Consider the following 13,745-nt stretch of genomic DNA (forward strand, 5'->3'; position numbering starts at 1 on the left):
CTGCAGTGAAGGGGGCTGAGGACAGCGCCACAGGGCCTGGGCACAGCAGCACTGCGCCCTGCTCTTAAGGACACCTGCAGGAAGCACTCCAAATTACAGCCAGAGAAACACGCCTCCTACAGGAGGGCCTGCTAGGGCCCACTGTTTGCAAAATACGGAACTTTTTCTACTCTTATTTCTGCTGTGGTTTTCTAGAAACTATGTGCTATGTGATATAATGGATTAAATGAAGTAGCAGACATGAAAATTCAGCCATCTTGCAGAAAGTAAAGGAAATATAAAAAAAAGAGAACAATGCCACTTCCTTACTGTTGAGACTTTCTCAGAGGAAGACCAGTTCTTTCCCTAATGATGATGCCTGTTATTGCCCCCAGCCATTTGCTGGACTGCACTGTGTCAGACAGAGGAGACATTTGAGCTGGACCCTTAGGGTAAGACTTTTTTAAAAAACTGTACAAAACATGTACTTTATTAAAGATGAAGATGTATCATTATTTAAAAATAATTAAATAAATATATTTGGAAAACCTTTTATCTACTTTTCCATACTAAAATATTACACTAGCAACAGGAAGGCTTTAGCACGGTGATGCTGCAAAGGGGGGAGATTTGAGGAGTGTGGCTTTCCCACGTTCAGTACGGTCTCTGGGGATGGTGGGCTTTTGTATCCTCCCAGAAGACAGGCCAGCAATGGCAGCAAATGCCTGCGATCTTGTCAGTAGCCTGGGCTATGTAGTGAACAGCCTTTCATAAACAAACAAGTAAAACCACTTTTTCCTAAGCACGTGGCACCTTTTTTAAAGGCATTAATATTTGAAAATAATTAAGGTAGTTTATATATAGTTTTACTTTCTGTTACCAGAACCAATGGGATCCACATGGCATTTGGCTGTGTGTGTGTGTGTGTGTGTGTGTGTGTGTGTGTGTGTGTGTGTGATATTCTCTCTGGCCCAGGCTGGCCTCAAGCTTGCTGTGCAGCTTAAGATGGCCTTGAATTGTGACCCACCTTCCTCGACTCTCTGAGTGCTGGGGTAATAGGTGTGAACCACTACATCCATTTCTGGGTTTTGTGTGATGTGGTATTGGGGATACACTGTGGCTCTGTGCACACCAGGGGGAGCCACACCCCAGCTCCCACACTCTGGAAGCTCCTGTATCAGCAGTGCTTTCACTCACAGGTTTTCTATGAATGAAAAAGTATTTTGCTAACAAGTTAGACAGCCTGTATGGCATAAAGGACATGTGGCTGACTTTTGTGACTTTACAATAGAGAAAATGAGATATAGCTCAGTTTGCTGAGTGATCCATTACACTTCCACAGCAGAGCGTGCTGGAGAACATGTGGCCTTCCCCCCAAGGCTCCATGTTGCACAGGATCAAAGCCACCTTCTGACACCCACTTGCACTTGGCTGTTAAGAGATTTTTGGTAATAGAACTGGATGATGATATTGAAATGATGAAAAAAATCTGATGAAAAATTCTAAATGGGAACAATGTATGAACACAGATATAAGTGACAAGAAGGGAACCTGAGGTGGGAAAGTCTGAAGCCCCTGTCAGGCACACACACATGCAGCACATCTGAATTAGCAAAGGACTCGTGCAGCAGGCTGCTAGGCTCACACGGTGGCAGGACTCAAAACAACTTGTGTATGTACTTCTCAGACTGTATGTAAAAGCAAGAAACTAGATATTTCTCTAAAGTTAAACAACAGCTTATCTACTCCCTGACATAATTGACAATGACTAAGTAGCTTCTTACATGGAGAGCAGTAAGTGCCCACTAAGCCCATGGGTAGCACATAATTCACAATGGTGATTCATTCCTGCTTTAGCGGTTGGCTGCCGTGGGAGCCATGATTGGACTCGTGCTTTACTCCTATCCAGGGACAGTTATCTTTACAACTATGCTCTACACTACAGGCAAAACCAGGCACAGTTTAGTTTCCTTTTAAAAATAACTGCTTTTGTTAAAAATTAAAAATAGTTCAGAAGAACCAATCCCAGTGATACCAGAATTCAAAAGAAAAAGTGTTAGCTGGGTTTTTGATATGGAAAGCAAAGGCCATGCAGCAAGTCTCTTTCAAAGGTTCCTATGGGCTCTGAACTAGGCAGAAACCCATCAACGGAATCTGTCCACCTTCACCTACAGAGAAAGCAGGGAATCCTGAGGTTTACAGCGCTGCCTAGTTAGAGAATAAAGTAGACACATGCACACAGAACGAGAAGTGCTCCATCTGTGCTCATGCCACACGCATGTACACACCTACACACTAAACACACAGAAATAAGACTCTGGCCAACCCACCTTGCCAATGACTTGTTATATAGAAAACAGTTCCTTAAGCAGAGATCCAATTCATCAAAAAATGAGGGGTGGGCAAATGATTAACATTTTACCTGGCTAAAGTAGCTATACACCTAAGAAACGGTCTAACAACAAGAAAATCAGACAGCGGGAGCTGGGAGGTCTAGAAAAGCATTTGTGGCTGTACTATTTTGCAAACACATTAATTTTAAATGAAAGAGTAAACTATTATTCAGCCTCTTCAGGTACATGAAAATTTGGTTGCAATGGGGTCCATAAAAATCAATGGTATCATCTTTAGAAAAACGTCACTCAATTTTTAATGTCACTATGCCACAGTGACACAATTTAATCTTTGTTATCTACCAAAGTGTATATCTTTAACTTTAGCACTCGAGAGGCAGGGGCAGGGGCAGGGGCAGGGGCAGCGGCAGGGGCAGGGGAAGGGGAAGGGGTAAGTTGAAGGAGAAAGGTCTGTAAGTTTGAGGCCAGCCAGGGCTACATAATGAGTCTTTATCTCAAAAATACACACGAATAAACAAAAAAAGATTAAAGAAAAAAGGCAGGCTAATAAATAATGAAAAATTCCTAATCTTTTATATCTAACAAACTTAGATTAAACAAAATTAGCACACTTCTTTAGCTTTTCATTAAAAGCCCTTTATACTAGAAAGTGTATTTAGGTGAAAAAATGAAGTATTCAGATTATAGAAGAGAAAGATATGGTTTATAATAGCATCCATGAAACTAAGGTGTCTGTCAGTAATTATTATTTAATTTGAAATATAATCAATAGTTTAAAATTTTGAGTTCTAATTTAGTACATATGTACATCCCCAGAATACTTTGGTAATTTAAATACTCCCTTATAGGTTGGCTTATAGAGTGAACATTCATCTTGGAATCAGGAATTAGGGCAGGCAGCCTTGGGGTCTTAGGCTTGTATATATATGACAAGCGCACAGATGTCTGTAAATGAAGTGTATCATGCTTTTCCCACTGAGGGCCTGGCATAGAAGTCATTACAACCTGTTCTATCTGCTTCTCTCAGGAAATAGCTTTCATGAGTGCATGTCTATTTTTATTTATTTTACTAGCATTTTATTCTACTAGTATTCTTTAAAAGACCAGCACAGCTGTCTTAGTCAGGGTTTCAATTCCTGCACAAACATCATGACCAAGAAGCAAGTTGGGGAGGAAAGGGTTTATTGAGCTTACACTTCCACATTGCAGTTCATCACTAAAGGAAGTCAGGACTGGAACTCAAGCAGGTCAGGAAGCAGGAGCTGATGCAGAGGCCATGGAGGGATGTTTCTTACTGGCTTGCTTCCCCTGGCTTGCTCAGCCTGCTCTCTTATAGAACCCAAGAGCACCATCCCAAAGGTGGAACCACCCACAAGGGGCCCTCCCACTTGTTCACTAATTGAAAAAATGCCCCACAGCTGGATCTCATGGAGGCACTTCCCCAATTGAAACTCCTTTCTCTGTGATAACTCCAGCCTGTGTTAAGTTGACACATGAAACTAGCCAGTACAACAGCTAAAATTAAAATGTGGATTTCTAAGGCGGGTGAATGATTTTAAATAATTTTAATTGTTCTTAGTGGCCAGCACATCTGGGAGACACACCCAGCAAGTTTTGCAGAGGGTAAACAGGTCAACTTTAGAAAGAAATGAAGTGCTGAGATACAGATTCATCATAGATGGGATATCCTATAACAAGAAAGATCTGTAAGTTAGGTCAATATAGAACATTTAGGCTCCTGACTACAGATGGCTAGTGGAAAGACATGGGAAGGTTAGAGCACATTGCACAACATCTACTGGCTAAATACAATTTACTACCTTAAATATTAAATACAATATTAAAGACAATTACTTTGAATTTAAGTTTCAAAAGAACTTTACTTACTTGTTTCCACCTAAAAAGTAATTACTTTGGTGTCCTTGTCCGTATTCTAATTGTAGATCCTAGTGGCATAAAGCAAAATATTTAGCACAACGATCTAACAATCACTATATACTACTATATATTATTTCTTGAAAAGAAAATTCCCAAGCCCCAAATAAATCTGTATTGCTATATACTCTTAAAAAGAAGACATGGTGGCATTTCCAACAATACAAGATATGATATCTTTATTATTTGAGTATTTTTCTGGAAATTTTTCCAAATGACATCTAAAAGTTTTATTTATGGCTATTGCTACCTATTGTAATTAGTATTTGTAAAAATTAGCATGTAGAAAGAAAAAAGCTCAAATAAAGCATTGTCAAGCTACAACAAAGCAAAGCAAACACACAAACAAACCAACTGACGGAATACTCAACCCAGCACACATTGGATGGACTTGCGTGTGGCATCTAGAACGACTTGTATATACACAGCTGCATGTTCCTACTGCTGCTTCATGCACGTGCCCGTGCAAGAAGCTGGGCACTATTGCAGAAGTGAGGTATGCACGTGAACTCGTACAAACCCAGACACTAAAGGCGGTTGTAGGAAGATCTTAAAGGTTAAAACAGTGAGGTTTAAGTGAATATTGAGAGTTCTTTGCCTACGAAAGCATTCTGACTGAATGGTGCAGGCTAGAGAGAGCCAAGAACTAAAATTCAGAAGAATGAGCAATAGACGGACTCTACTCAAACACCCTTCCTGAGAAAAATGTACTATCCAACAACCATCCAAGAACCAAGCTGCCTTTCTCTTCGTTTAAAGAAGCCACTGTACTCCAGTGACTGCTAAAAGGACCTTCTATTAGAACAAAGCAGGAAGGACTTCTGTTGACTAGGGGACATCAGACACGTGGTGACTGGAGCTCTACAGAGGACTTGGAACAAACAACCTCCCAAAGCCAGAGATGGCGCTGATGTTTCCATGGTTACCACTGATCCCCTGTAGCACGTACACTAAATTTTAATCTGTTTATAAGTCTCTTAAAACAGCCGGGCCATCAACTCCTTAGACACAGCAAAAGAGGCCAAATCGTAACAGCATCTGACACTCAGACTGTGCTCTGACGACAATCACTCATTCAGATGTCACCTGCTTCATTTCCTGGAAACAGTCAAACATCCCCAATGCACAGACACGCAGAATCACAGACATCTCAAGTCTGGAATCTGCTAAGTCTAAGATTAGGATACATGTCCATAGAACACATATAACACATTATAAAATTAACTTCAAGACCTGTCCAAAATAATATCTGTAAAAATCAAAACACTGATTTAGACAAGGTTCAAACTTTGTCCCCTTCAATGTTTGGATTCAGATGTGCATATAGTAACTGCTCTTACCAGTGACAGCAAAGATAACACATCACAAGTGGAAAAGATTAGTTGACTGTCATAGTGGCATCACATGGAATTCTAATGGAAAAGGACAGCTGTTCTCTCAAATTATGAAGTATTCTAATAGGACCACATTACCAAGTCACAAGCCTGCGACAATTGTGTCACTTTGACTTTAGTGGTCATGACTTTAAACTTTATACACTAGAATTCAGCCAGTGTACTCATCTCTATGGGCACTTCTAGGTTTAAACTTGTCTTCAGGGACAGATAACCAAGCACTTGAACCAGAGAAGTGACAGCTTTAGTCAATACAACTCATAAACATTTACTAAACACCACCTTTACCAGCAAGTATGTGTGCAGAGGGGCTGTGGCTTCTGTGGATGTGTAGGAATGTCCACTTGCTGAGATGATAATCAAGAGCAGGTGACAGTAATAACCAGAAAATGAAAATCTATCAAAGTCAGGATTTAAAGTAACTAAAGGGACATTGTAATTAAAGAAATCAAGCATAGACTTACACATTCAGGCCAATGGAGTATGTAAGTTGGAGTATGTAATCACCAAGTCTGATGAGTAATCCAACAAGCAAACTAAAACAGAAAAGGGCCGCTCTTCATTGTTTCTCTTCTGAAATCAAGTTACACTATAACAGCCATGTAGGCCAGCAAGATAACTCAGTGGGTTGACATTCTCGACACCAGGCCTGACTATCTGAGCTCAGTTCCCAGAACTAACATGGTGGCAAGGGAGAAATGATGCTTAAAGGTTGTCTTATGACCTTAGCCCTCAACATGGTATTCCCCTACCCCCACATCATGCACTACAAATTATTATTTTTTTTTTTAGAAAAAAAAAGTATTTAGAAGCCATTCTATATAAGAAAAATGCTCCCAGGATTATGTTCAGAAAGTACTCAACATAACCAGGATGACAGCATCATCTGGCTCTTTGATAAGTTAATCAGAATGCACTTGAACATGCAAGCATCCAAAAATTAGCAGCATTAAACAATTAATGAATGATAATGCTTAATTACACCGCAATGCCAAAGCAGGAACAATGTACTTAAAACATGTAGAAAGATGCAACTTGGGGCTCAAACATCAATCCAAGAAAGCCACCTTAGGGTACACTAAGCAATGTTATGGTGAAGATTCTAATTTCATAGGTTTCTTTCACTGAGGGGCAGGGGAGACTATTTCTAAATCTAGGGTGACAATTCTAAGAAAATAGTAAGATCTAAGAAAGAATGAAGAGCTCACTGTGAAAAGCTGGAAAGGAAGGACATACATACTCAAGAAAGTATGCAGTTTCTTTATGTTACAACACTGTGGAAGACTGCAGTCTATACCAGATGAGAAAACAGCAGGAAGTCAACAGATCTGAGACCACTAGACACAGACAGACAGATACACACACGTGTGCGTGCACGAGAGAGAGAGAGAGAGAGAGAGAGAGAGAGCAGGAGAGAATATTTTTCCTCATAATAAAAATGAGAAAATTATGGCAGGTGTAAAATGGTTAATAAAAATCCTTTTTAATATGGATTCTGTGTGGAAATAAACTGGGGACAGATCCAAGAGAATACAGTCCAATTCCCTTGAAAGTCAGAGAAGCAGCTGAGTTGGGTGTGGTTTGATGAGTGATGCCCACTGACTGGCAGACTGAGGGACATATCTGAAGACCATGACTTTCATGCTGATCCTTAGGGAGACCACCTCAAAGTGGCGGGTATGCTCTTCATGTGGAGAGTCCCTCCTCACAATTAACATGGGGTTTAGCCGAGCGCAGGGGAACACACCTGCCATCTGAATGCCCGGGAGACTGAGGCAGGTATATCTTGAGTTCCAGGCTAGCTTAACTCTCTATAGAGCTAATATAGACATAGATAAAATGGAACAAAACAATAAACAGATAAATCTAAAACAACCAAAAATAGCATTTAATTATTAATTTGAATGTATTACCAAGTGAGTAAAGTCAGGCATGTAATGGGGGCAAACAGTGCCAGTCTCCAGATCTGAGACAGAGTCTTTTAATTAGAGACACTGTTTTGCAGATCAGATAGAACCATTTTATGACTACAGATGAAAATCTTACTATTCAATTATTGCTTCAGTAAGTTTTAGTAATGTCAGCAGTTTTCAAAACTCTGACTTAAAATGTAAAGACCTAAACCTAAGTTTTTATTCTTCTGCTACACAGTTTTGCTTCTTTAAAAATTAGTTTTTGGTAGCAACAAAAAATTCAAGATATAATATGCAAAATTCACTTACAAAATCATAAAATGAACTCTTGATAGTTAGTGATAGCTAAGAATGTGACTTGTTTAGGCAGTGAGGTAAATGTGTCTATTTTTTGGGTTTCTCAATTCCTGTGCTGTCATCTTGGTATCTGCTGCCCATTAAGACAAGAGCTTGACATTTTGGTCTTTATATGTGTTTGGTGGCAAGTAATAAGTTTTTCATTTTTTGAGTGGAAGCCCAGGCTCTCTCTGCAAGCTCTGTGTAGCCAGCGATGGCCTGGAATGCCTGATAATCTTTCTCCTCCACCTTCCAACTGCTGTGACCACAGGCACGCCATGCTCCAGCCACAGCATCTACTGGAGCTGTCTGTAGTGGACGGACACTTCACACTCACTAGGACAGCTATTACCACAACTGGGGGCGGGGGTGGGGGTGGGGGTGGGGAGAAGTAAGTAAGTGGTGATGGTTTGGGGAGCCAGAGCCCTGTCCACAGGTGTACAGGGCCCCGGAGCATGCTGGGAGAACGCTCGGCAGCTGCTGAGACAGTTAAAGATAGAACCGACGTGCATTCCAGCAACCCTACTGTGTGTATAGAAGAGCAGGGGTTTAAATGTACATTTGCAGACCTGTGGTCCTCTGAATTATCCACAGTAGCCAAAAAGTAATAGCAACAAGTGCCCATCAATAGATGAATAAAAACATAAAACATGGCATTTACATGGACTTTTTTCAGTATGAAAAAGAAAATTCTGACATATGATGTCATGCGAGGGAACCTTAAAGAAGCTGGAACACTGTGTTGAGTGTTGTGAGCCAGTTGGGAGAGGACAGAGTTAAGATTCCATTTAAATCCATGGTCCCTAAAATAGTCGCACCCACAGAGGTGGTCACTGGGGCCAGTGAGCGTAGTGGGAGCTACTGAGTCAACTTGAAGTTCAGTTTGTGAAGATGAGATGTTCTGGGGTTGTGAGCAGTGACTATTGTGCAGGGAACCTTTAAAAATGATTAAAATAGGAAACTTTCTATTTCTGTTTTGCCACAGTTTAAAAAAGAAACAAACTATGGGATATGCATGTTGAGAGGAGGGAGAACCTTTACAAAGCAAGACAGGCAGAGCGGCCCAGGCAAGCAGGCCAAGTGATGGTGCTGCGAGGAGGCGAGGCTGCGGTGAGGCCGTGTCTCTAACGTGTGCTTAGCTAACGAATGACAGGGACAACCGCTCAGCTTCTATGCCTCCTGGATGTTGCATTGGTAAAACAGGGAAAATGAGGCAATAATCTCTCATGTGCCAAGATGGCTGTGACATCAGTAGGTGATGTAATCAGTGGGCCCGTTAGCTACATACTCTACATTGTTGATGAAAATCATACTTAGTGTTTAGAATAACACATGACATGTAAAACTATCAACTTAAGTGCTAGTTTTTTTGGTTACCACTAGGAAGGGGTTCTTACAGCTGACTCTATATTGTAGAATCTAACAGTGTCTCATCTTCCTTCTTCCACAGCTGGAGGTTACAGCTGTGGAACCCCTTTTCTGCCATACATCCTCCCCTGCATCATAGGATGCTTCTGACTCCAGGGCAGGGATGGAGCAGGGGCCTCAGCACATCCAGGGAAAGGAGGCAGGATGCAGGTAACTCAGTCAGGATTTGGGACTGGTTCCACATGGTCAAGTATGTTTCTAATTCTAATGTCAGATATTTCTGCTCTTACTGTCTTACCAGTTCTACATGAGGGTACTAGTAAATAGTAGGATTGGCTTCAAGTTCTGACTCTGTGGCCTGTTTCCTTTGTGACAATCACCAAATGTCAGTCTAATCTGCGTATTTAATTCTGAAGAAAATACTGATCAGATCCCTCTTTTCCTTGGATTTCTTTCACCTGGTCCTTCCCTCCTCTTGCTTTAAGAAGCCTTTGTTCGCCCATGCTTCCTGCATTGGATGGAGTCACACTGTTCACCCACTTGGCTTTCTCACGGTCTCCTCCCAACCTCTAATGCTGCTTCCATATGACAGCCAGTTTTTACATTCTTTATTATAGGCTCTCATTCTGAGGTCCAGGACACCCTAGGATTCACCATGTGGTTCAGGCTGACCTTGAACTCACAGTTACCTTTCTGTCTTAGCTTCCCAAGTGCTGGAATTATAGACATGAGCTACCAGACCCAGATGCACTGCCCCTACCCCCAGACACTAACTATAGGCAATACATGGAACTTCACTGCACCATCATTTCCTCTTTGAGGATTCAGTTCCATCTTTTTTAAACTAACTCTCATTTCTAGCAGTAGTGTTAACAGTATCTTAATTTCAGATGTTTACCAAATACCTCTTTATAAGGGTGGTCTGTGACAATGACTCCCATGATAGGCACACCTATCTCTTTCTCTTTCTTTTCTTGAGAGTCCACAATGGATCTTGTATGATACAGATACCAGCGTTAGTTCCTCTCAGAAGCCAATTAGGCCACATTGGTCCAAGACAGCTTTTGGTTTCCCAACCTCCATGGTACCCACTGTGTCTGCCCCACTAGTCAGCAGTTGACAATTGGCCACATTTTGGTAATAGAGCTTATGTTTTTTGCACAGCTAAAAATTTCTATCTGTAAGTATTGCTTTATCCAATGAGATAGAACTTCTCTCTGCAAAAGAATGATGTCTAAAATCTTTTGTTTTATAAATAAGATGTGGATTTCAGTGGTTATATAAATATTTAGACTAACCAGAACTCAAAGAGTTATCCTATCAAGTTGGAGAGGAAGAGAAAGAAAAATCCACTTGAGAGGCAGAAAAGCAGAATTTGGGAATAAATGTTGGGGTAATGGGATTCTGGCCAGCCATATGAATAGAAAGAACTACTTAGTATTTTAGAAAGCACTAGCTATCTAGTTTCTACTAGGTGAAGATTTCCTATGAAATTGGAAGATATTCTTACTATGTATAACTTCAGGGATGACAGCATCCCTGTGAGAAAAGTAGATATTGTATAATGGTAACAAATTCAAAATTTCATCTTATTCCACTGTTAATTTAGGGAATCAATTACTTATTCAAATTACATATGATGCATGCAATATATAATATATACAAAATATATTAATATAAAACATAACATATAATGCTATTATATATAAAAATCAAGATATATATGAATGCATATATATATATCAGTGGCTTATTCATTGAAACAAGATATATCATTAATATTGGATATTTTTTACAGGGAAATGTTTCTAAAAAACCTTTACATTTGGTAAGAAATTTAAATACTAATATTTTTTGCATAGAAGAAAAAATTGTTTACTGCTGCAATTTTACATTTGAGTAGATTTGACTTGTAATGGGAAAAGGTTTCTTTATCTTTTAATATATAGAAGCTTGCTAACTGACAAGCTTTAGTTTATAAAACAATAAAACTGGTCACAATGTCTGAGCTTAAGAGAGTTAAGACTACAACAGTGCTGACAAAGAAAATCAGAAGATGAGAAATACCAGATTAGATCTTGCAGTGTAGTATATTTCTTCTGAACTGTCGAAAAAAGCATCACTGTCGGGCTGTTTAGCAGAGACCAAGAAACCCAGGTTATTGACACTTAGACTGGCAGCCACAAACATACAAGGAAAACTTTCACAAGGGAGCTGGGTCCTGCTAACATAATTTTATTAAGGCAAATGCAAACTCAAATGATAGCAAGTGGCTTGCACACAAGCAACATCTCAACAACTGCTTGATAACACAGTTACTAAGTTAGGGCAGCTCCACACTGCAGACCGCCTTAACATAACACAATTAGCATTCACAAACATTACTGACTGCTTGTAATTCCTAATCTTCTGCACCCTTCTACAGGAATAGTGGCTTTAACGTAAAAATACGATCATTTTAAGATTTTAACATTCCCTTCCTTCAGGCTAGTACAATGAAACCATAAGACAAGCTGATATCTTCCTTTGTGCCAGTCAAGGGGTGAAAATGTGCATTTAAACTTCATAAGAAATCTCCTACAGCATGTATTAACCGTTATTTTCTTCTAATTTATCAAATGGGAAAAGAAAACCCACCATACTAATAATTTGTGGCCTTGGCAAAGGAATTTTATTAAAATTCTTTTTAAGTCTCATCTTTATTCTTCTATAAAGTATTAATATCAAATATTTGCAGAGCACTCTGTCTCCAAGACTGGACAGCAGCACAGAGGCACCCCACTGAGGCCTCATGAGTCTGTGCACACTGGCAAGGGTTCTACTAGTCTCCATGCCTCTGTCTGAGTGTTAGTGCTCGACACACTGCAGACGCTACTGGGATGTTTAGATACCATGGCACTTTTCCTAGTGGATACAAAAGGAGCACCTCAAAACCAAAACCAAACACAAACTTAAAAAAAAAAAAATTAAAAAGCCAGCATTTACAACAGTTAATCAGAAAATGATAAAACTTATCTCTTCAAATAATTTTAAAAATACTCATTTTCAGCAACACAGATTTATTTATTCAGTATTTTGAATTACCATTTTTTTCTCCAAATATGAAAATATTAAGCCCTAGCTAGTCAGTACCAACGTATTACACAAAGGCAAATTTAAGATTTATGTTCAGAGGCTAACATTCCAAGACCAGGGCACTTACAAGTTCATGATGTGGCTCTGTCTCCTTCCTTAAGGGTGGATCAAATTTTACCTGGCCAACTGAGGAGAAAAAGAAATTATGTCAGGATATGGGATGTTTCCTTCTTCGTATTTTTGAGACAGGGTCTTATTATTTTAGCGTAGGCTAGCCTTGAACACAGGAACTCCTGTAAATATTAACTGGTGTGATATTTTAATCCTTGCATGTAGTGCTGGGGGTTGAACCAGGGCCTTGATCATCATGGTCATTTGCTCTACACGGAGTTGTATCCTTTTCTTATTAGATATTTTCTACTGTTATAAAAAACAAACAAACAAACAAACAAACAAACAAAAAAACCCAGGCAAAATGGCATGCTAAAATCAGGACTTAACTTGCTCATGTGCTGTGGTCCAGCATAAGAGATTTTTGAACGTGGTATCTGGCCAGGTAGACATCAGTTAGTGACAGTAAGTATATCAATAGCATGCAAGATGGCCCCAGTAATTCCTGTGTAGCCCTCTTTTACCAGATCAGAGTTTGTGGAGATGACAAAGGAAACATGGCAGAGCTAATGGCTGACCTTCATGGTGAGGTTCTGTCTTTCTGTTGGGTCATCTAGTTTGGAGGAAACTCCTTTGTGAGCTGCCCAAAGGTGAGGGCCTTTAGCTTAGCAGTAATATAAGAGTATGGACGCAAACATCTAGCCTACTAGGCAAGCCTTCCATGACCAAGGTTCCGGGTAACATCCTGATAGCTCTGTCACCAGAGGCCCTGAGCCTGAAACATTATACCACACTGGGTGGTTTGAGGAAGACTGACTCCCAACACTTAGTCACCCGGAGTGAAACTATTTGAATTGCAAGGATTAGGAGGTGTTGTGTAGATGCTGGAGTAGGTGTGTCATTGTTGGAGCCCCATCAAACAGCAAAAACTTGGAAGCTTCAGCCACATGGTTCTAGCTTTACAGTCAGGAATACAAGAAAGGGGTTGTGGGATCTCCAGCCGTGGCTAAGAAAAGCCCTTGAGGCCAAGTGTGTATGTATAATCGGGGGTGTCCATGCATGCATGCCAAGCGAGGCCTTTTGTGAAGCTGTGAAGATGAACTCTGGATTGTGTTTGAAATGCCAGAATCTTGGGGTGTCTGACAAGGAAAGCTGAATATTGGGCATGGAACCAGCTCAAGAGAGACAAGTGTGTCAGTCAGTAAGCTGAAAGATGGTGGAGATCTGAGGGTGGCTTGACATGAAACATGAAATGCATGCTTGTCCTCTGGGCTTCGGTC

General features: G+C 40.3%; 1 protein-coding gene across 5 annotated transcripts in view; it reads right to left on the minus strand.

Annotated features, from left to right (window-relative positions):
• The window catches only part of Map4k3 (mitogen-activated protein kinase kinase kinase kinase 3), a 159,072-nt gene that overhangs the window by 41,387 nt on the left and 103,940 nt on the right, over window positions 1-13,745 (minus strand). For 3 of the 5 annotated variants that reach the window (XM_052186458.1, XM_052186457.1, XM_052186460.1), the window contains exons 14-16: window positions 12,482-12,540; window positions 11,347-11,409; window positions 4,221-4,279 (exon numbers count right to left, since the gene is read on the minus strand). In XM_052186458.1, the coding sequence (XP_052042418.1) occupies window positions 4,221-4,279; window positions 11,347-11,409; window positions 12,482-12,540 (181 nt within the window). The remainder of the gene's footprint in view (window positions 1-4,220; window positions 4,280-11,346; window positions 11,410-12,481; window positions 12,541-13,745) is intronic. The other 2 variants (XM_052186459.1, XM_052186461.1) reach the window with 1 other exon arrangement.

This window comes from Apodemus sylvaticus, chromosome 6 (assembly GCF_947179515.1).
Source record: "Apodemus sylvaticus chromosome 6, mApoSyl1.1, whole genome shotgun sequence".
Classification (NCBI taxonomy): Eukaryota; Metazoa; Chordata; class Mammalia; order Rodentia; family Muridae; genus Apodemus; species Apodemus sylvaticus.